The sequence below is a fragment of the Hibiscus syriacus genome, unplaced genomic scaffold (genome assembly GCF_006381635.1).
Source record: "Hibiscus syriacus cultivar Baekdansim isolate YM2019G1 unplaced genomic scaffold, ASM638163v2 tig00116984_pilon, whole genome shotgun sequence".
Classification (NCBI taxonomy): domain Eukaryota; kingdom Viridiplantae; phylum Streptophyta; class Magnoliopsida; order Malvales; family Malvaceae; genus Hibiscus; species Hibiscus syriacus.
In genome coordinates, this window is record NW_024063507.1 from 1397934 (window position 1) to 1422922 (window position 24989).

General features: G+C 35.1%; 1 protein-coding gene across 1 annotated transcript; it reads right to left on the bottom strand.

Moving 5' to 3' along the window:
- Window positions 1-23138: 23138 nt before the first annotated feature.
- On the bottom strand, window positions 23139-24149 carry LOC120192974 (heavy metal-associated isoprenylated plant protein 36-like). Its single transcript, XM_039195629.1, has 3 exons — window positions 24105-24149; window positions 23938-24013; window positions 23139-23833 (listed from the first exon to the last, which is right to left on the bottom strand). Exons 1-3 carry the CDS (start codon window positions 24147-24149, stop codon window positions 23139-23141), a joined length of 816 nt encoding a protein of 271 aa, XP_039051560.1.
- Between the last annotated feature and the right edge of the window lie 840 nt (window positions 24150-24989).

Here is a 24989-nt window from a genome sequence, read left to right on the forward strand (position 1 = left end):
ACACCACTAAAAACAACTATATTACAGCGTTTATCAAAAAACGCCGCACCATTAATACTCAATAGCGGTGATTTTATACAAACGCCGCTAAATGACTACTCTTTTGCGGCGTTTGTTGATAAAACGCCACTATAAATAACTCTATACCAACGTTTGTGCCATAAACGCCGCTAAATTACCACTCTATTACGGTGTTTTTTCAAAAAATGCCGCTATATTTCAAAATATTATGGCGTTTACTCTCCAAACGTCGCTAAAAACGCCGCTACAAAACACTTTTGCTGTAGTGACTTATTGTATTTCCGCATCAATTTAGCACTCAAAGTTGTTTAATTGCATTATTCTATATCTTTCTCCTAACTTAAAACCCTAAATTATAAATCCTAAGTTAGTGTTTAGAGGTAATAGGGTTATGGTTTAAGGATTATAATTTAGGGTTTTAAGTTACGGGTAGGGTTATAGAATGATGCAATTGAGCAACTTTGAGGGCTAAATTAATGCGAAAATACGATAAGGGAAAAAGTGTCAAATTGTGTTTACTACAGGGACAAAAGTTACCATTTTGCCTTTAATTATCGGTATATATGTATATTATAATGATTGATTAGATTATGAATTGTATTACTTATAGTTGTGATTTTATTATAATTATACAGCAGGACTTTTATTTGCAACATAAAGCTAATGAGTAATATTTGCAAAGTCTTCAGAGGTATTTCTTATTCTAACGTGGGATTGTCCTTCAACATTTTATCCTGAATTTGGGTGTCCAAGCTGCTTTTCTATGTTGTTAATGTTTTACTAATTTTGGTTAATTTATTTTATTTAGTTTTTAGGGTAAATTATACCATATACCACCTAACTATAACCCCTTTTTATTTCAACCACAATTTTTGAATTATTGTCAATCAGACCACCCAACTATTTAAATTCATTCAATAAGACTACTAGCCCTTAACATTTAACGGAAGTGTTGATATGAAAGTTAGTAAAATGGATATAATTTACATTTAGTCCTTATTACGTACACATTCTATCAAAGTGGTCATAATTTTAAATTAATTCAACATATTTCATCCTCCAATTATATGATGACAGTGTCACAATATCATTGGAGATCTTTTACTAATTTAATTTATTTAATTTAAATATTTTTTTTTAATGGAAAGAAAACAAATTGTGTTGCTTTGGGGGCCGGGGGAATCAAACCTCTACCCCCTTGGATGATAAGGAACCAGCTCAACCAATGCCCTAAGGCTATTTTTTTGTATAATTCTCACATCAACTAATATTTATCTTATAATATAATGAAGGCTAGAACAATAAAAATAGAAGCAACATTAAAACGACTCAAGTCAGGGCGAGTAGAATATAAACACTATATTTTAAATATATTATTTTCTGGGTGGTTTGAATATAATAAATATATTACTTTGACCATTTAAAATATAATAAAAATAGAAACAACGCTAAAACAACTTGATTCAAATAAATTATTATGTTAGAATATGTTGTTTATATTCAAACCGCCCCACCCAGATAATTTATTGTTTATATTCGACCCGCCTCAACTTGATTTGAATAAACTAAGATTTTAAAATAGATGAAATAATATATTTATAATTATTTATTGTATTTTAAATGGTTAAAAGAATATATTTTTGCTTAAACTCGATCTGGGTCAAATATTATTTCAACCATTTTAAAATATTAATTTATTCGAATCAAGTCGAGGAGGGTCGAATATAAACAATATATTATCTAAGTGGGACAGGTTGAATATAAACAATATATTTTAAAATATTAATTTATTGGAATCAAGTCGTTTTAGTGTTGTTTCTATTTTTATTATTTTAGATGGTCAAAGTAATATATTATGTTCGAACCACCCAGAAAATAATATATTGTTTATATTTGACCCGTCCCAACTTCAGTCGTTTTATTGTTGCTTCTATTTTAATTGTCTAGTCTTCATTATATTATAAGATAATATTAGTTGATGTGAGAATTATATCAAAAAATAGTTGAAATAATATTAGTTGATGTGTTTTTATTGTTCTAGCCTTCATTATATTATAAGATAAATATTAGTTTACATATGTCATCATATAATTAGAGGATTAAATTTATTGAATTAATTTAAAATCATGATCACTTTGATAGATTGTGTAAGTAGTAAGGACTAAATGTAAATTATATCAATTTTACTAACTGCCACATCAACACTTCCGTTAACCATTAACGACTAGTGGCCTGATTAAATGCATTTAAATAGTTGAGTGGTTTGATTGACAAGAATTCAAAAATAGTGGCCAAAATGAAAAGGAGCTATAGTTGGGTGGTCTGGTATAGTTTACCCTAGTTTTTAATAGAATTTTAAATAATTTTTTATATAATTATGAGTAAAGAAAATATTTTATATAATAGTATTTATTAAAAAATTATTTAGTAAATAATATTAAGTGGAGTGATAATTAATTTTAAAATTTATTTATTCCGATATCAAATTCAATTACAATGAAAGGGTCAAATTTGGTAAAAAAAAAACAAGGGTAAATTACGTGTTTATTATCTAAACTATCAGTTTTGGTCCGTTTTAGTACCAAACTTTTAATTTTTTAGTATACCTATTGTTTCATTTTTGTTCCATTTTAGTACCTCATCGCTTAAAACTGAATTAAACTGTATTTTATGGGTAATTACATCATTATCACTCAACTATCTTCCTACTCCTATTTTGGTACTAAAGTTTAAAAAATTTCAATTTAACTACTAAACTTTCAAATTGCTCCTATTTTAATCACTCTAGTTTATTTTATTAATAATTTTTGTGACATGACACTTTATTACTCCCTCCGTCTCACTAAATGTGTCCATTATTAACTTCAAAAAGTCAAAAATTTTAAACTTTGACCATTATTATTTTAAATATTTAAATAATTAAATTTTTATGAAATATATATTTAAAAACTACTTGATTTAAGGTTTTTAAAATATATTTTTTTCATATTTTTATCAATAGGAAATTTTAAATAATGATGAGTCAAAGTTAAAAAAATTGAACAAAGAAGTCAACAGTGGACAGAGGGAGTATTATTTTATTAATATATAATTACAAAAATAAGTTTGAAAGTTAGAGTAATTAAATTAAGAGTAATTTAAAAGTTAAGTAATTAAACTAAAAACAATTTAACTTTAGTGACCAAAATAAGAGTGAGAAGATAGTTGAGCAATGAATGATATAATTTACCCATAAAAAAGTCGCCATGTGCAAATCATCCATTAAGTTTTTAACAGCGAGGTACTAAAACAAAACAAAAACTAAATGTTTAGTATGATTTTAGAAAAGGTGAAAGTTTAGATATTAAAACAGACTAAAAATTTATAGTTTAGATACTAAAGGTGTAATTTACCCTAAAATAAAGCAAAGGATATAATGTGTGTCCTTGCATTTTCCTATGTTTCTACTTGAGGCTTTTAAATCAAAGATGTTACCATATATTCATGTTGTCGTGTCTCTTAGTCTTATAAATTTTATAAAAAAAATAAATTATTAATTATATATATATAATAATAATAATAATTTTAAACTTATAAATAAATAATTTTTCTCAACTCTCCATTAATTTATTTATGATTTCTTTATTCCTGACAACAATAAGTTGTATATCAAATATCAATTAAATTAATAAAATTCATGAATTAAATTTATTGAACACTAAAAAAACCTAGTTTTCTCTTAGGTGGCGTTTGGTTCGCTGGAATGTTTATGAGAGAATTGGAATCTGTAGGAATTGGAATCCAATTCCATATTCTGTTTGGTTGGTAGGAAATGGAATTGGAATCCAATTCCATATTCTGTTTGGTTCGCAGACATGTCAGATGAATTTGATTTCAGTAATGTAAAATGACAGAATTGCCCTTCTTGTTTTTTGCTTTATTTTAGTTTATTTTACAACTTACATGTAGTAATATATTATAAAAAATTAAAAAATATTAAATATTAAATTTTCATTTTATTGATTGATTATTCATTTCAATAAATTATAAAAAGCATGCTAATAAACATTATAAGTTAAAATCATCGCAATCAAAATATGTTAATAAGTTACCAAAAGATAGAGCAATATTTCGATACATTCCAATCGGAGTATGTTAATTAGTTACCAAAAAATATACCAAAAACTATTTTTATTCAATATATGAATTAGAAACTCGACCCGACACGACTCAAAATAATAAAAAAATATTTTTATTCAATAAAAACATTGACTTAATTGAAAAAAATTATATAGAGGGGTATTATTGTAATTATTCCTAAATATATAAGGTAAATTATATATTTTTTTCGGTCAGTCGGTTTTTTCACCTTAAACCTGAACCCGACCCGACCTGACTCGAATATCACACTTAACAAAACCGACCGACTCGACCGAATATCACACTTAAAAAATCCAACCCGACCCGAATAAAATAAAGTTTCATCCGACCGACCCGAATATGAATTAGAAATCCGACCAGACCCGACCTAATAATAAAAAAATATTTTTATTTAATAAAATAGTGACTTAATCCGACCCGAATTATATATATTTTCGGGTCGGTCCGTTTTTTTCACCCTAAACCCGAACCCGACCCGAATATATGAATTAGAAACCCGACCCGACCCGAAATAATAAATTTTTTTTTTTATTCAATATATGAATAAGTTACCAAAGGATTGATGAGGGTAGTATGGTCAAATTTCAATTCCCTCCAACAAGGGAATTGAATTCCATCCATTTTTGGATGGAATTCACTTTCCCTCATTTGATGGAATTGAATTCCACCAGAGATTCCAATTCCCTTGAAAAACTTGAACCAAACATGGGAAAGTGGTGGAAATTGGATTCCAATTCCCACCAATTCCAAGGGATTCCATCCAACCAAACGCCACCTTATTGTTGTATCTCAAAAACCTAGTGCTCATCTTTTTTTTATTGTCTTTGTGATCGACGGTGGTACCAACTTTAATGTTAGTTGCCAATGCATGTATTTTTTATTGTCTTCTTTTCTATATCGTATCTTTATTTTTTCAATAAATATGCATGTGTTGCACGTTTTCCACTACCTTTATGACACATTGTTTTATGCTTTTTGGCATGTTTTTCGGTTTTTTAGTTGTTTTTCATTTATCTTTTTTTTCTAAGGGTTAATTTGACATCGTTACGACTGCTTAAGATGACGCTTATCTGGTATCTTGTGATCTTCCATGCTTTGGACCCTCATATTGGGTTTGGATACCCGATTTGCGTTCATGGATAGCTTTTCACTTCGCTCGAGTTTGATTTGCGGTTTGTCGGTGGTCTTTTAATAGCTTGATCCCTTTTTGTTGTTCGTTTGTCGATGTGATCAAATTTGTTTGTATCTATCTTTGTTCGAGTTTCTTGGTTAGAGTTAATCTTTTCTTGTATGATCCTTATGTGATCTTAAGTTGCTAGTTTGTTTCAAATATTATAGGAAATTTCTTAATAATGTGCTTCATTTACGGTTGTGACTGTAAATTTTTATTGTAATTTGGGATGTTTCCTATTTTGAAAAAAAAAATGGTTGCTTCTTTCAAAAAAGAAAAGAAAAAGAAAGTAATAAAGTTCATGAATTGTTAAATTAGTTGTATTAATAAAATTGTATACTTTTCAACCTTTTAGGTTAGCTCATGATATTAATTAGATAGTAATAATTATTAAGAACTTTGATTTTTTTTTTAAATCTTGGTATTTAAGGAATCAAACAACGAGACTTTCTTCAAGTGATTGAGTTGAAGAAGAGACAAAGAAATGTGGGGTACTAGTCTAGATTTTATAAATCATGCTATCAAGAAAATAAAAGAAAAAAATTAGTATTATTCCTTTTTCAAAATCAGGGTAAACTATGTATTAGGTCTAAACTATCAATTTTAGTCATTTTAGTTCTTAAACTTTTAAAACCATTTCTAACGTTTAGTTTTTGTTTCATTTTAGTATCATGTTAAAAACTTAAAGTTAAATTTTGAAAAGAAATTGAAAGTTTAGGCACTAAAACAGACAAAAAATGATGGTTTAAGTACTAAATGTGTTAAATTTTTAATGAGTATTGAAATGCAACAAAAAACTAAACGTTATGTATGATTTGAAAAATTAAAAGATTATTTACTAAACGGATCAAAACTGATATGTACTAAATGCGTAGTTTATCTTTAAATTTTTTAAGTGGTTTACGTTATGAAAATATTTTTTTTTAAATAAATATGATTTTATAATTATCTCGTATTATTAAAAAACTTTTTTACTTTTTTTGTTTTGCTAAAATGGTTGTAAACAAACGAGAATTCTGTATCGCAATGGATATGAAGGAAAATGTATATATAAATTTGAAAATAAACAAACATTTTCTCTATTTTGGGAGACGTGAGAACCCACTAATATCCCTTCATGTTGAAAGCAAAAGACATTAGTAAAATACCAAAATGTTTTAGCCAAAAGAACATATATAGAGAAAGATATCTTCAACCATTTCTTCATACATATGAGAAAATGAGATATATATATAGAGAGACCAAATAATTAGGAGAATAAACGAAAAGGTGACATAAAATAAGTAGTATTACTTATAAGGTAATAAGAGATTATGTGAACAGATAGTATTGGTAGGGCATATAAGACCTACATGTCTATCTTTTAATGTAATAAAAGTGATATATGTGATGTATTGGAAACATATGAGAATAAGAGATGACATGATTTGTATGATGTATGAATTCAAGAGTAAAGGCATATATGAATATGATTTGTATGCATTATATGTCATGTGAACATAAGAGGATAGAACATGAATTATATGATATGAAATATAAGAGAAAAGGTACATGTAACATGAGAATTGACATGAACTACGTGAAAAGAAACTACATGATTACTGTAATACCCTAATTTTGTCTGGGCCTTTTAAATTCCCTGGAGATGACCGATAATTAATTTGAAGTTATTTGTGCTCGATGGGGAATGAATTCAAGTGATGAATCGTGGAAGCTTGCAGTTGGAAACTTTGGTGCTTAATTGGATTGATATCGTATACGTTTTCATTTTGGAAATCGAGATACAAATTCAAAGTCAATCCAAATCCAAATTAAGTCTAAAGTCACTTACAAGACCAATTAGATTACAAATAATTATGACCCAATCCAGAGCCCAACAACAACATGAAACCCAATTACATCCAGAGCCCACAAAGCAGATCAGGCCCAAGTTTGGCCCAGTTTCATCAACCCGACCTGGTTGCGCCAATCCGACCCGGTTGCAGCAACTGAGTTGCCCACGTGAATGCCAAGCGGTCCACGCTTGCCACCAGCTGGCTCCACAATGCCCCATGCTTCCCATGCTCCCATGTTTTGTCCCCCACGTGGAGTGCCCAACAGCAGCTCGTGAACCACGTCCTGCCATCACTACAACCGAGCAGACGAGGCTCGGTTCCCAGCTATAACGAGCAGCATCCCACGTGAAGTCTGCTCCCCCACGTACCCTGATCACGAGCCGACAGCATCCAGGATCCACGCCTCTCGAGCAGCGTGAGCACCCCATGGAAAGTCCCTCGAGGTCGTCACCCGTGACCTGCAACATCACGAACGAGGCAGAGAGAACCGAGGTACCTGGGAAAGCAAAACACGGGCATCAACGAAAACAGAACAGGAGGCCATCGGGGAGAGCGTTTTTCATCATCAACAAAAAGGAGGGGGATGAGAGGAAGGAAAAAAAGGAAAAAAAACCAACAGTGAGAGGTTCGGCTTTTCTACAGAATAGGGAAAAAAAAAAAGGGTCATCAACACAGGGGGTTCTGGGTTCTCAAACAGAGAGGGGTGGCGATCATTAACAACGGTAGGGGGTTCTTGAAGGAAAAGGAGTGTAACTGGAGAGGGATTTCTCCCGTATTCGAAAACAATGTAAACGGGGGATCCTTCCATGATTTTTACAGAGTAATGAAAGGCTAGAAATCATTTTAAAGTTGTTTCCCGATTTCTTCATAAGTTTTTTTCTTCTCGTTTTTTATCATTCTACAAAATGAAGAGCTCTAAGTGAAATGCCATCCAAAACTATCATCAGCAACAACCCAACCGCATAAAGCAAAGCATTTTCAAGAATAACAGTGAAGAGAGTAAAGCTTTTACCTTTGTCGAGTTGTCACCAGACCCTGTTTGATCGTTGCTCGGTTAGAATCCTTAAGCTTGCATGTGATGACGGGGGCCTTGGGATGAGGGTTTCGACTGACAGAGTGTTGGCCATGGTCGTTTTTTAGCTTTGGTTGTTGTGTTGAGGAAGAGATAAGGAGATGGGTAGGGATGAGAGAGCGGTGCCTTGGAGAGGAGAAGAAGAGGTTGCGGCTGGGGGGAAATGAAATGAAATTAGGGTAAAATGCTTACCTGATACCCCATATATTATCACGCCAAAACGGCGTAGTTTCACGGAGGCGTGAAACGGCAGCGTCTTGAGGCTGGTAGAGGTGAACGGGTTTTAGGAAAATGGGCTAACAGCAGTTTAGGTCCTTCCTTTTCTTTTCATTCCAGTGTGGTCCTTAAGTCGAGCTTTATGGGAATTTTAGTTTTGTCTCCTAATTTTCGGATGTTGCATCTTGGTCCATAAATCATTGTTTGCATGTTTATAATTTTGTCTCTTATTTTACCCGCATTTAACTTTAGTCCTAAGTAGTGTTGTAGTTGAATCTTTACTGTTTTAAACATTTGACCCTCGTGTTCTGCATGTTGCATTTTAGTCCTGAGTGGTAATATACTTAGTTTCTGTTTTCTTAGACTTTTGACTTTGAATGTTTGCATGTTTCTTTTTAGTCCTATGTATGTTTAGGGTTTATTATAATTTTAGTCCATTATGGTGATGATTTGTTTTATTCTGGTTCATTGTTTACTATGTGTACTACTCGTATGTTCATTTCAATGATTATTTTGTTTATATTTGGATATTAAAATTCGGTTTAATGTGATTTGGTTTTTAGTGTAACATGTATAGTTTGGTATGTTATGTTTTATTTTTTCGTATTTAAGTCCCATTAGTATGTTACATATTAATACGTTAAGTAATGTTAGTGCATGTTAGTTTTTCATATATTATTTATTAATTAGATAATTTTTAATATCGTGTGTTAACCTCGTGTGCATAACTCGATGTATTTACATAATTTAATTAAGGGTAATATCTTTTTAATTTAAATTGTTTTAAGTGGTTGTCTTAACTGATTAGATATCCGCTTTGACGATTTTAAATTAAAAGTATATCCCGTCAGTAACGCCTAATTAAATTCGGATATATCCTTGTAAAATTTGGGAGCGAAAGAAAAGGAAATATTCGACTATTTAAACTTTTCGAGAAAAGGTCGTTAGAACTGAACTAAAGATCTGGTCTCGATATTTTTAAATAATCGAATATTCTTTATCTTTCTAATGACTTGGTAATTTTAAATTAAATCTATTTTGTTGCTTTGAATGTTGCAAATTTGCATGTTTGTCGTTTAAAGGGATCATTAATCAAATTAAATTTGAACTTGTGAAATTCGTCGCAAAGAAATTAATTAATCGACTAGGTACCGATTTAGGGCGTTGTGGGGGTGCTAATCCTTCCCCACACGTAACCGACTCCCGAACTTGGATTTTGGTAACGTAGACCGTAAATTTGTCGTTTTAATTAAAATTAATTTTTATTTAAAATGACAACGTTTTTGGGTGCCCAATCACACCCTAATCAAAGATTGGTGGCGACTCCTCGAACCTACGTTTTATTTATTTAAAAGGAATCCCAAATTTTTGAAACGAGAGGTTTTCTAAAATTGCATTGTTTTTAATAAAAATTCAATCGTAAAGAGAACAATTAAAAATGACGCGGTTTTCTAAATCTCGCCCCTCCCGCCGTTTTAAAAATCGTTTCGACAGCTTGGCGACTCCGCTGGGGACTTTTTTTTAGAGAGTCAGGCCGATAGTCGATTAATTAATTGTCTTTGCAAATGAAAGTTATAAGTTCGTTTTAATTTGGTTTTTGATCCCTTGTTTGTTTGGAATTTCTTGTTTCCATTTTTGTGATTTGGTTTATAAATAAATAGTTGTACTAACGTGTGATCTACATGTTTCAGTTTTCTGACCTTCACTTGTTGTGTTTCTTTGATCGAGGCAAAGGATTATGAGTTTCCCCATTGTTGCTATAACTTTTTCTAGAGCCTTCTAACTGTGCTCTGTCCTATTAAGTAGGGGTGAAAGCTACGCTTACGTGAGAAAAATTATTTTTCTCCGCACGGGCTTTAGCTAGTAAACTCTGGGGTACATGCTTTATGTCTACGAGAAAACATTGAGTTTTCTCGCATGGATATAGGGAAATGTATCCTCTCGGATTGAACTTGATTCGTTTTAAGCCTATAATGGGTGAGAATCGAGGGTCTGGCAAGCCCAAGGGGGCACCAGCAATGGACAATTCGAGGACCCTTTTAGAAATACTGAAACTCTGCCCATCTTATTGAATCTCTGTCTGCAGACACGAAGGGGAAACTCATTCTAACCTTTTCCTCGAATTTATTTTTGCAATAAGTATGAGAACTAGAAAAGCATGCGGTTAGGTTTTATATTTTCGCACAAAACATGTGAATTAGATACCATGCGGTTAGGATCTTTTATGAATGACAAACATGTGGGTAGATATCATGTCGGGTAGGATCTACTAAAGCATGATTGGGTAGCCAGCATGTGAGGGTAGGTTTTATGTGATGTTTACGGTATCCACTATCTTGTTGTTTATCTTATGTGTACTAACCCGTTTTCGTTCTATGTCTATTTTATTGTGATTTTATTGCATTTGCATCCTCATGTCATCGAGGGGTGTTAATTCACAAGTGATGACTAACAAGAAGGCTGACCATATTGAGGCAAGAAATTCTCCACTATGTAGTCAAAACCAGGAGATCCAGAGATGTTCAAACGATCCATGAAGGATACCCGATGAATGAAGAGATCTGAAGCTGATTGAAGAAACTGTAAAGGCCAAGATGTTGAGTTAAGGGATAGATACAATTGTACCAAGGACGAGAAGAGCATTCATCAAGACGAGAATGTCATTCATCAAGACGAGAATGCCATTCATCAAGACGAGAAGGCCATTCATCAAGACGAGAAGACCTTTCATAACGACGAGAAGACCTTCATAACGACATGAAGACCACTTCACATTGGAGGTGAGAATGGAGATTTCAAGATTCAATTTAAAGACATTCGACGTCATCAAAGGTGATGAAATACGCCAACAACTTTGGAGGTGCGATACCAGATCCCATGAAGAGTACGACTCAAGGAAATGAAGAGATGAAAAATCGCAGTTGTATTTTGACTACATGGTGTACTTACGAAATTCTTGTTGTCTAAGTGAACGGTTGTTCTTAAGTGGTCACTTTTGGGATTAACACCTCGTGCATTTGCATTTGCATTTTGCATTTTCGCATTGCATGTATTGATTTAAGCATTTTTACATGCATCAATCATGAAAATATGAGAGTAACTCGTGAATGATGATGTGGCAGAAGCTCTGAAAGCAAATTGAAGTTATCCGAGACGTGTTTCTGGAAAGATAGAGAGCAATGAATGAGATATTAGCACGAGTTAGTAGGATCGAGAGAATTCAAGAACGGCTCGTAAAGACCCAACAAGAAATGATTGATGAAGTAAAGAAGTTCCAAGTTGAATCTAGGGAACAAATGTCCAAGTTGATGAGCATGATGATTACAGTGATATATGGGGAGAAATCATCAGATGACCCTGTTACACAAGAAAAGATGAAGACTTCGGGTGAGAATCTGAAGGTTAGCGCTGCAGCCAATGTGATGATAGCAAATGATCAAGAACCTGTTAGGGGATGTGGTAATTCAAGTCAACTCCAAAAATCAAGTAAGATTCCAGAAGATGCTACGGAGATTATACTGGGAAAAGCAGAAGTTAAGGGTGAAACTTCTAATACGAAAGTGGAGCCGGACTCAAAGAAGAGAGGCATAGAGGATGTTCAAATGCCAGTGAAGAAGGCCAAAAAGAATAGAAAGAAGAAGAAGGGGATGTCTCTGATTTCGATTCCGATCTCATATTCAGACTTGTTACCCTTTCTTTTGAAAGTGGGCTCCTAAAGCCTTTTCCTCCGAGGTATAATACTTATTTGCGTCCAGACTGGCAAGGTGTCAAAAGATCATGCGGTTATCATTCTCAAGAGTTTAGTCACTCTACAGAAGATTGTACGATCCTGAGATATAAAGTTCAAAACTTCATCACGGAAGGGTTGTTATGCTTTGAAAATGGAAAACCTAAGCTCCCCGGAAGCTCAAAACTTGTCGATGAAGGGAGATATGCAAATCAATGTCTCTCCAAGATGTTGGTCAAACGTTAAACCTTCAAAGTGAACGTTCCAGTGGTCAGTCACAGGGTCTTCAATATGATCATAATAACGGCAAGGAGAAAGTAGGGTCAAAAGAGCTTTCATATAGCCAGATATATCCCAAGTTGCTCCAAGCCCAGCTGATTGCTCCACGTCTGGCCAAGCCTTTGTTGCCCCCTTATCCGAGTTGGTATAATGAGAAAGTTTCCTGTGAATATCATGCGGGAGCCCGAGGACACTCCATCGATAATTGTAGCAACTTCAAACGACAAGTTCGAGATCTTTTGGCTCAAGGAGTTATAGAGGTGGATGCTAAACAGCTGAAAGTCAATCCCCAGAATAGAGTTGACGGGGTCAAAACAAGTGAAGTACATACGGAAGAGAGTGTTGAAAAAGAGAAGAGCAAAGTCAAGGAAATCGAGGTATGTGAAGCAAAGATAAATTACCCAACTCTTGAGACCTCTCTGACACTAAAAAAGAAGATAGAAGTGGGAAGTGACAAGATAAAAGTCAAAGGAGAGGTAGTCCGAGACTGGCCGCAGAAGATGTCGTGGGAAAATACGACCCTCAAGGTTTTTCAAGTGCCCATTTCTGACTTGCTATCCCCTTTAATCAAAAATCAATACCTCACTCCAAGGCCATTAAGAATGAAGACTAGCCCATCCGCTTATGGCTATGACCCGAATAGTGCTTGCGATTTTCATCTAGGGGCATTGGGCCATCACACTGATAAGTGTATACCATTGATGGAAGAGATAGAAAGGCTCGTTGAAAAAGGAGTCCTGACAAGAGAAGTGATCGAGAAATGGGGAGTAAGTGAGGGTAAAAACCCTAATCCAACGGGGCACCCGCTATTCTAGGGAAAGTAGGGCCTTTTGGTTGAACAAGTGAAGGTTGTGCTCCACCACAATCGCATTTTTCATTTGCGGCATCTTGTTTGAACATGTTTTTTGTACTTTCTCATCTTTCTGTTTGTAAGGATTTTTAAATGAATTCATGTTACTTTAAGGATGGTGAGCATTGAATCGAATTTTCAACTTGAAATTCTTTGAATATCAATTGAATTAAAAGCTCTTTAATGATTAGAGTTATAAATCTTTGACAAAATGACAAGATTGAAACCTGATAAAATAAGGACCTTGACCTTACCCCAGAAGATACAATCGAACACCATACCCTTTTCTTGCAGGAACCGATATAGCCTTCTCCTATCATAAGGGAATGAACCATAGGCTTGGTATTCAGGTATGCATAGGAGCGGACAACATGGGGCATCTTTTGCGTATGACATTACAAAATTGACTAGACCATTTTGTTGACGACGTTCGATGATGATTATGATCTTTACGGATGAAATAGTCGAGTAGGTGAATCTAGTTTAGGTCAGTTGCTTGGAAATTGAACTCTAACGATGAGATTTTCTGACATTCAACAACACCTAGACTATGACAGGTTCTTCTTGACAAGCTTAAGAAATTGAATCCACATACTCATCAAAATATATAATATACATGTATACAATAAAGCTGAGCTATTCCACTAAGGCAATTGGTTATAGAGGAAACTCGAAAACCCTGGCTTTATGAATAGATAGACTCAAACCATGACCTTGATCGGGTACCTGGCAATTCGGTGTATGCTCCACTGTGATTGTCAAGTCAAAGATTTTGTGATGAGATGAACCTTCAGCTAGCTGATAAAGGCAAATTACAATAAGGCTGATTTCAGCAAGCCCGATAATGGCAAATTAAATCAAGTTTATCTAAATAAGGAGTTGCGATAAAAATGGACTAAGGGAGTTAAGGAACACCTGTCATAGTCAATTTCACACGAGCACTCAGAAATTTCATTTTTAGATCGATATTTCTGCACTACCTTGGTTAGAGGAGTCTACGAAGCTTGAACAAATGGAAGATTTCAGAGAACTGAAATGGAAGTGTTCTGGAAAGTCTAGTAATGGAGTATACTATTTGCGTCATTTGTCGCATCCGATTAAATACCAAGACAAGAAAGAAGGGCATGTTGTGATGGTCACAACGATCAAGAAAGAGATGGTATTTGGTGTCGAAAGCCTTAGAAAATAGGAACCAACCAAAACCAACCCCTCAATTTGACACTTGTCAAAGATTTATAACCCTGAAAACATTAAAGAGCTATTGATTCTTTTGATATTCTTTGAATTCATGTTTATGATTTGATTGATTGTGAGTCTGAATTAAGGGACAATGTTTATAAGATTTCATTTTACTCCTAAAATAAGAGAAAGAGAAAAGCATTTTCAAACAGGACAATTCAAATGTAAAAGGTCCTTGAAGCGGGTGAGGCTCATTGTGCCTCTATGGAGAAAAGAATAAGCGGCGCCATAACATGAAGCATTTCGCGACCTTGAAGCAGATGGTCCGAGAAATCAGAATTGATGAAGGATATAACTGGCAGCATTTCCTTGTGACGTCGTCAGTAACCATCAAGGAGTAGATGCTCTCCATATTGAAAGGGGCACATATCTCAGCGCGAATGAAAATTGAAGACATTGTGTTAGAAGGGTTGATCATTCTTAAGTAGCGTGAAGAAAGCCCTCAAATTATTGACAGCTCTACTGTGTAGTGACACCAGAATGAGAATATTTAAGTTGCGATATGTTGTGGCACGGCTGAAACCCACATTAGGTTGAGATGACAAAATTCAGAAGAAGAAGAAGGCATGAAGAATGAGCCTTACAAAACTAAGGTGATGGGGCATTTTGAAGGCCCGTACCAGTATAAGATAATGTTGGGGAACGACTGAACCCACATCATGTTGAGATGAAAAGATTCAGACCAAGGAGGCAAGAATGAGCTTACAATTTGAGGTAATAGGGGCATTTTGAAAGGCCCGCACCAGTATAAGATAATGTTGGGGCACGACTGAACCCACATCATGATGAGAAAATAAGATTCAGACCAAGAAGTTATTGAGAATGAGTCGCGCAACTCAAAGTTTCAGGGGCAGACCATGAATTTGAGCTGAGCTTACCTTGTAAAGCAAGTCAATTGAGCATCGACCAATGGCAGAGTCCTGGAAGAACAACTCTAAAGCATAATTGAGCCGAGGATGGAAATCAGGCAACACATTCGTATTTCTGACCATAGCAAGAACTCGAGAGAGTAAGCGCTTTCTCCAAAATGAAGACAGAAGACAAAGGCGAAAAGAGGATAAAAGAAGATCAGATGGCTCTTCAAAGATGCAAGTTGGAAACTATGAGTTGTTACATGAGCATATGAAGTATACCCTTGACAGAATGATGAAATAGAAGAAGACCGAGCTCACCACTTTGGAGCCAAGTGAAGATTGATTCAACATTTATGCATTCATGATAACATCATTTGCATAAAAGAAAATGCATTACACTGATACGTTGAATTGCATTCGTGTTTCTTGCATAAATACATGATTTTGACAGATCTTCCGGCGCAAAGAGAAGATGCAGAATGTTAAAATCCCAATGATCGAAAGGAAGATTTCAAACCTCAAATGCAAAGTGTTAAAGAGGCATACCCTGAAAAACAGAGAGGTCTAATCCATAGAAGGAGCATTGCTTTGAAGTGAAGGCCATCAGATGTAGAAGAAAAACGAAGATTTGAGTGTATGAAGAAAGACTTGCACACATGAGATTGGAGCAAAGTCAATCTTTAGCCTTCACCGAAGAGAAGTGAAGAAAACCATCTGAAGCCTTCACTGGAGAATAGTGAAGCAAACCATCCTAAGCCTTCACCGGAGAATAGTGAAGCAAACCATCTGAAGCCTTCACCGGAGAATAGGGAAGCAATCAATCTGAAGCCTTCACCGGAGAATAGTGAAGCAAACCATCATAAGTCTTCACCAGAGAGTAGTGAAGCAAACCATCTTAAGTCTTCACCAAAAAGTAGTGAAGCAGATCCATTTTAAGCCTTCTCAGAAGAGTGTTGGAACAAACCATCCGACCATCAGATGTAGGAGAAAAAGAAAAAGTTTTCGAGTACAAAGAAGCTGATCAAGTGATTAAAAGGAAACGCGTGCGAGGAGTCATTAACCGATTCAAGGTCCCATAAAGGGAGAGGTTCAAATGGCAGTCAAGTCAAGGAAGACTCTCGTATTCAATTGCGGCGAGACAAGCTCTCACAAGAGAAATGATTTCGAAAAGATTCTCTTAAATTCTAAATTTTTGAGTATAATGTTTTTCGAATCTTCAAGCATACATTAATGATTGATAATGTTTGATTTTCAGGTTCGACCTTTGAAGCAAATCAAACTCAAGCCTTCACAATAGAGTAGTGAAGCAAATGAAGATATGCGAGTTCTATACTCCTTAAAGAAAGAAGGAGAGAACCCGTTTGAAGATGCGAGTTCTATACTCCTTAAAGAAAGAAGGAGCGAACCCGTTTGAAGATGTTCGAGTTCCATACTCCCTAGAGAAAGAGGGAGCGAACCCGTGTGAGATATCCGAGTTCCATACTCCTTAATGAAAGAAGGAGCGAACCCGTTTGAAGATGTTCGAGTTCTATACTCTTTAAAGAGAGAAGGAGCGAACCCAGTTGAAGATGTTCAAGTTCTATACTCCTTAAAGAAAGAAGGGAGCGAACCCAGTTGAAGATGTTCGAGTTCTATACTCCTTAAAGAAAGAAGGAGCGAACCCGTTTGAAGAGATGTTCGAGTTCTATACTCCTAGAGAAATAGGGAGCGAACCCATTTGTTGAAGATTGTTCGAGTCTTATACTCTCTGAAGAAATAGGGGGCAGACGCAATAGTTGAAGATTGTTCGGGTCTTATACTCTCTGAAGATATAGGGGGCAGACACGGTCGTTGAAGATTGTTCGAGTCTTATACTCTCTGAAGAAATAGGGGGCAGATGCGATTGATGAGATACGGGTCTTATACTCTCTGAAGAAATAGGGGGCAGACGCAATCGTTGAAGATTGTTCGAGTCTTATACTCTTGAAGAAATAGGGGGCAGACAAGTTTGTTGAAGATGATTCAAGTCTTATACCCTCTGAAGAAATAGGGAGCGAACCCATTTTTCTGAAGATTATTGAATTCTATACTCCCTGAAAAGAATAAGGAGCAAGTACGCTGATTGAAGATTAATCGAGTCCTATACTCTCTGAAAGAATAGGGAGCAGACATTTTTTCCAAAGATTTTCAAGTCTCACTTACCCAAAGGAGGAGTGAAGGAGATCTCTTATCAAATTTTGAAGCAAGAAGATGAAATTGGACAAAAACGCCCAAATACAATATAAGTCGTCCGAGCCATTTAAGCTTTCTCAGAAGAGTGTTGGAGCAAACCGTCAGATAAAAAAAAAAGTCGAAGATTCTCGGGTTGTGCACGTGAGATAAAGGCCAAAGTCAAGAAGAAGATTGAAGAAAGGAAAAGGCGTTACGATCAGACAAAATTAGGTCATTTTTTATCTTTGCTACGTTCTTGTGTTCACAACAACGGGCAAAGAGGGGCAGCTGTAATACCCTTTTAATTTTGTCTGGGCCTTTTAAATTCCCTGGAGATGACCGATAATTAATTTGAAGTTATTTGTGCTCGATGGGGAATGAATTCAAGTGATGAATCGTGGAAGCTTGCAGTTGGAAACTTTGGTGCTTAATTGGATTGATATCGTATACGTTTTCATTTTAGAAATCGAGATACAAATTCAAAGTCAATCCAAAATCCAAATTAAGTCTAAAGTCCACTTACAAGACCAAATTAGATTACAAATATTATGACCCAATCCAGAGCCCAACAACAACATGAAACCCAATTACATCCAGAGCCACAAAGCAGATCAGGCCCAAGTTGGCCCAGTTTCATCAACCCAACCTGGTTGCGCCAATCCGACCCGATTGCAGCAACTGAGTTGCCCACGTGAATGCCAAGCGGTCCACGCTTGCCACCAGCTGGCTCCACAATGCCTCTGCTTCCCATGCTCCCATGTTTTGTCCCCACGTGGAGTGCCCAACAGCAGCTCGTGAACCACGTCCTGCCATCACTACAACCGAGCAGACGAGGCTCGGTTCCCAGCTATAACCGAGCAGCATCCCACGTGAAGTCTGCTCCCCCCACGTACCCTGATCACGAGCCGACAGCATCCAGGATCCACGCCTCTCGAGCAGCGTGAGCACCCCATGGAAAGTCCCTCGAGGTCGTCACCCGTGACCTGCAACATCACAAACGAGGCAGAGAGAACCGAGGTACCTGGGAAAGCAAAACACGGGCATCAACGAAAACAGAACAGGAGGCCATCGGGGAGAGCGTTTTCATCATCAACAAAAGGAGGGGGACGAGAGGAAGGAAAAAAAGGAAAAAAAAACCAACAGTGAGAGGTTCGGCTTTTCTACAGAATAGGGAAAAATAAAAAGGGCTCATCAACACAGGGGGTTCTGGGTTCTCAAACAGAGGGGGTGGCGATCATTAACAACGGTAGGGGTTCTTGAAGGAAAAGGAGTGTAACTGGAGAGGGATTCTCCCGTATTCGAAAACAATGTAAACGGGGATCCTTCCATGATTTTACAGAGTAATGAAAGGCTAGAAATCATTTTTAAAGTTTGTTTCCCGATTTCTTCATAAGTTTTTTTCTTCGTTTTTATCATTCTACAAAATGAAGAGCTCTAAGTGAAATGCCATCCAAAACTATCATCAGCAACAACCAACGCATAAAGCAAAGCATTTTCAAGAATAACAGTGAAGAGAGTAAAGCTTTTACCTTTGTCGAGTTGTCACCAGACCCTGTGTTGATCGTTGCTCGGTTAGAATCCTTAAGCTTGCATGTGATGACGGGGGCCTTGGGATGAGGGTTTCGACTGACAGAGTGTTGGCCATGGTCGTTTTTTTAGCTTCTGGTTTGTTGTGTTGAGGAAGAGATAAGGAGATGGGTAGGGATGAGAGAGCGGTGCCTTGGAGAGGAGAAGAAGAGGTTGCGGCTGGGGGGAAATGAAATGAAATTAGGGTAAAATGCTTACCCTGATACCCCATATATTATCACGCCAAAACGGCGTAGTTTCACGGAGGCGTGAAACGGCAGCGTCTTGAGGCTGGTAGAGGTGAACCGGGTTTTAGGAAAATGGGCTAACAGCAGTTTAAGTCCTTCCTTTTTCTTTTCATTCCAGTGTGGTCCTTAAGTCGAGCTTTATGGGAATTTTAGTTTTGTCTCCTAATTTTCGGATGTTGCATCTTGGTCCATAAATCATTGTTTGCATGTTTATAATTTTGTCTCTTTATTTTACCCGCATTTAACTTTAGTCCTAAGTAGTGTTGTAGTTGAATCTTACTGTTTTAACATTTGACCCTCGTGTTCTGCATGTTGCATTTTAGTCCTGAGTGGTAATATACTTAGTTTCTGTTTTCTTAGACTTTTGACTTTGAATGTTTTGCATGTTTCTTTTTAGTCCTATGTATGTTTAGGGTTTATTATATTTTAGTCCATTATGGTGATGATTTGTTTTATTCTGGTTTCATTGTTTACTATGTGTACTACTCGTATGTTCATTTCAATGATTATTTTGTTTATATTTTGGATATTAAAATTCGGTTTAATGTGATTTGGTTTTAGTGTAACATGTATAGTTTGGTATGTTATGTTTTTATTTTTTTCGTATTTAAGTCCCATTAGTATGTTACATATTAATACGTTAAGTAATGTTAGTGCATGTTAGTTTTCATATATATTTATTAATAGATAATTTTTAATATCGTGTGTAACCTCGTGTGCATAACTCGATGTATTTACATAATTTAATTAAGGGTAATATCTTTTTAATTTAAAATTGTTTTAAGTGGTTGTCTTAACTGATTAGATATCCGCTTTGACGATTTTAAATTAAAAGTATATCCCGTCAGTAACGCCTAATTAAATTCGGATATATCCTTGTAAAATTTGGGAGCGAAAGAAAAGGAAATATTCGACTATTTAAACTTTTCGAGAAAAGGTCGTTAGAACTGAACTAAAGATCTGGTCTCGATATTTTAAATAATCGAATATTCTTTATCTTTCTAATGACTTGGTAATTTTAAATTAAATCTATTTTGTTGCTTTGAATGTTGCAAATTTGCATGTTTGTCGTTTAAAGGGATTAATCAAATTAAATTTGAACTTGTGAAATCGTCGCAAAGAAATTAATTAATCGACTAGGTACCGATTTAGGGCATTGTGGGGGTGCTAATCCTTCCCCACACGTAACCGACTCCCGAACTTGGATTTTGGTAACGTAGACCGTAAATTTGTCGTTTTAATTAAAATTAATTTTTATTTAAAATGACAACGTTTTTGGGTGCCCAATCACACCCTAATCAAAGATTGGTGGCGACTCCTCGAACCTACGTTTTTATTTATTTAAAAGGAATCCCAAATTTTTTGAAACGAGAGGTTTTCTAAAATTGCATTGTTTTTAATAAAAATTCAATCGTAAAGAGAACAATTAAAAATGACGCGGTTTTTCTAAATCTCGCCCCTCCCGCCGTTTTAAAAATCGTTTCGACAATTACATGTATATGTGAACGAAGCTATGAGCTTATATAAAAATGTGAAATGATAAATAATAATGCCCATGTTATATGTCATGAGGGCTAGAGGTATAGTTGGCATGCCAAGAGTCGAGGGTTATACAGTGGTCCTTCGGGACATAGTGGTCCTTCGGGACATATATAATGGTCCTTTGGGACATAGTGGTCATTCGGGATAAATATTCAGTGCCCCTAGTGGGAATTTATTCTAGCTGCGATGACAACATTCGTGCACAACCTCAGTGTACTCATTTACCTCCTGTTCTCAATAATGTACATGGGAAATACAAAGATAAAGTGAAGTAAAACTTGCATAAGATGATAAATTTCATATATGCATGACATTATCATATATGTTGTAGTGTAATGGATATATGCAGGTTATAATGTTATGATTGAACGGTAAAAATGCATGTTTCATGAATTCATTGTTATATATTTTATATGACTAACTAAGTCCATTGACTTAGCGTGTGATTATTTCATGCGTAGGTTTTGAGAAGAGGAAGATTGATAAAAGTTATAGAAGACAGTCAGTTCCTCCTTTCCAAAGATCAGATCAGAAAAGAAGTTAATAGTATGTATTTTGTAATACTTATAGTAGTTGGCATGTAAACAGAGGTTTGAATCCGATATATTTTTAGCGGTTTTGTAAAATCTCATAATTGAGTTTTGTAATGTTTCAAACGCGTATATGTAAATGAAAATTTTATACGGATGAAAACTTAGTTTTTTTATGAATTTATGTGTATTTTACGAAAGTACTGTAGCAGTGCATCGATACATAATTTATATTCGAAATTTTTCACTGTTCATGATACTGTTCATACCGTATTATATTGTTCATAAATACGCTTTTACCTCAAATTTTATAATGAAGCATAATTTAATAGTATTTATTATATTTTCCTAATATGAGTTCAAATGTTTTGTTATTTTGTAAGAAAATTGTTTCAAAAAGTCAATGTAACATCTTAGACTTGTATTCGGGTCGGGTACAGGTTGGGGGTGTTACAATGGGATTAATAAAATTGTATACTTTTTCAACCTTTTTAGGTAGCTCATGTTATTAATTAGATAGTAATAATTATTAAGAACTTTGATTTTCTTTTCTTTTCTTTTTATTTTAAAAAATCTTGGGTATTAGGGAATCAACAATGGGTCTTTCTTCAAGTGATTGAGTTGAAGAAGAGGCAAAGAAAGGTGGGGTACTTGTCTAGATTTTATAAATCATGTTATCAAAAAAATAAAAGAAAAAAATAGTATTATTCATTTTTCAAAATCAGGGTAAATTACGTATTTAGCGTCCAAACTATCAATTTTATTCCATTTTAGTACTTAATTTTTTTTAAAACCATTTCTAACTTTTAGTTTTTGTTTCATTTTAGTATCATGTTAAAAACTTAAAGTTAAATTTTGAAAAGAAATTGAAAGTTTAGGCACTAAAACAGACAAAAATTGATAGTTTAGATATTAAATGTGTTAAAATTTTAACGAGTATTGAAATGCAACAAAAACTAGACGTTAGGTATGATTTTGAAAAAAAATAAAAGATTATATACTAAAACAGATCAAAACTGATATGTACTAAATGCGTAGTTTATCTTTAAATTTTTAAGTGGTTTACGTTATGAAAATATTTTTTTAAAATAAATATGATTTTATAATTATCTCGTATTATTAAAAAACTTTTTTTTACTTTTTTTTTTGCTAAAATGGTTGTAAACAAACGAGAATTCTGTATTGCAATTGATATGAAGGAAATGTATATAAATTTGAAAATAAACAACATTTTCTTTATTTTGGGAGACGTGAGAACCCACTAATATCTTCAACCATTCTTTCATACATATGGGAAAATGAGATATATATATATATATATATATATATATATATATATATAGAGAGAGAGAGAGAGAGAGAGAGAGAGAGAGAGAGAGAGAGAGAGAGAGAGAGAGACCAAATCTTAATAAATTTCTTCATTTATAAATAAGAAAAAGAGGAGAAATTAGACCCTACAACACCCCTTAGAAAGGGCTTATTGTCCTTAATAACGAAACCCTAAAAGAAAAGTTATTACAAACAACGTAAATAAAGACAAGCTAATAACTATAAAACCCTCCAAACCCCAATAAAAGTAAGAACGGCTTTTGATTTCTCCCAAAGCAAAAGTAGCCTCTTTTTTTCTTTCAAATTTGCATACATATTAATCCCTTGTTTCACATGATTGAGCAGCCACTTTCATCATCATCATGGTAGTAATAATTCTCACTGAATTTATCGCTTGGATCGGACGCTGGAGCTGGTGGCACGTAATGCATTCTAGGGGTGAAATATAAAGAGCTTGAGCTAGGGTAAGTGGTGTTGTAACTTACCCCAGAAAATGGAGAGCCATAGAGCAGAGGCGTGTAAGGGTACATTGGCTGAATCCGAGGGCTCGGATTGATTGGTGCATGGTCCGGAGGTGCCACGGCCGATTGAGTGTCGCCGTTGGGACCATGGTTGGTTTTTTGGCCTTTCTTTTTCTTCTTTTTATTACCTCCATTGGTAGCACCACTAGCACTTTGTGTAGGGTCGAGTTCCTCGCTTCTGCCTCCCATTTGGTCATGCTGGTTATCTCTGGCAGTGCCTTTAGTGGCGGCGCTGGCTGGTTTCGGTTTCTCTGCTGAATTATTATTGTTTGAGTCATGATTATCATCATCACCACCACCACCGGCTTCTCCTCCGCCATCTTTCTGTTTGTTATTGTTGTTTGTCTTTCCGGGAATTTTGTCTTTCTTTACAGGCTTTAATTCCGGCCAAAGCTGGACGTGTTTTCCAGACTTGGTCAGCTTCTTGATGAGCGTTTCTGCATCCACGCTGCTAATGACCGTCACCTTGTGCTGTTGAGAATCTATCTTCGTCTCATAAACACCTGGAGAAAAAAATAAACAAATATTAAAAACGAGATAAACAAGAAGCAAACTGAAGCAGAATCACCATTTGAAACGAACCAGGAACAGTAACATGCGCACGTACCATCAATGGCTTGAAGAACTTTCTTGACTTTCTTCTTGCAGCCTTCACAATGGATGAGGACTTTCAAAACCCATGTCTATAAAACAGTAAAGGATGAGTCAACTCAGTTAGAAAACTACCATTAAATTCACCAGAAATGAGCAAATGATGAAATACCCTTGCCTGACCTCATATTTCAGTGCTCCTCCAACGGCATCTTGATCGGCAGCCATCTTCTGAAAAAGAATGGGGGAGTGTTGAGAGAGGGGGGACGAACGACTTTACAGATCAAAAATGAGAAAGATTACAACTTATAAAGTATATTTATAGGAGGGAAATTGAAATGTTTACGTTTACCATCATTGATCCCACACGAGATTCACTATTAGTATGAAATAGAGTAAATTTCTCAAATGGTCACTCAACAATGTTAAGATGACCATTTTAATCACTAGACTTTCAAAAGTTATTGTGAAACACCGAAACCTGGGGAGAATAACTCAAATAAGGACTACCTCGGATGATAAATTCCAAGTAGAGAACAATCAAACCATAAAACAAGGCAATAAAAAATGTAGTAATTAAACTCGAGTATGATATTCGAGTAATAACAGATGAATCAGGTTCAATTATGAACCTGGGATGGGCACATGAGGGAACTTTCTAATTGGAAAGTAAAATATCAGCTTCCCTGGAGATGATTATTGGGAAAAAAAGCAAGCTGAAATACTTTTCCACTGACTAAAATCTCTTCGGCCTGGTGCGAACCCGGTAAGCCTGCAGCAGCACCAAAAGGTATCTACTTCTATGGTTCTAAAACATTAGAAAGGAAAAAGAAACCAATGCCATAAATCCATTCTAAAGTATGCTTATCCTAAGGAGCAAGTTCAGCTTTACATCAGAGCTGGTCTTTGGTCTCGGTGAAAATATAGTCAGATTCGCGTCTAAAGATTGCCACGTTTGGTACATAACACAAGGAAAAAGCTCAACTATTACATGACTTCTAAAATAATTTGTCATAACCTTCAAGTAAAAGATGCAGTAGAAAAATCTTATATATAAAACTAGCAACA

Excerpts from the sequence above, each read along its gene's own strand:
- LOC120192974 (XM_039195629.1), bottom strand. The coding sequence starts at position 24,149 with ATGGCTGCCGATCAAGATGCCGTTGGAGGAGCACTGAAATATGAG. Across the intron at positions 24,014-24,104 it reads GAGGAGCACTGAAATATGAG|ACATGGGTTTTGAAAGTCCT; the intron begins GTCAGGCAAGGG and ends ACTGTTTTATAG. Across the intron at positions 23,834-23,937 it reads AGTTCTTCAAGCCATTGATG|GTGTTTATGAGACGAAGATA; the intron begins GTACGTGCGCAT and ends TTTTTTCTCCAG.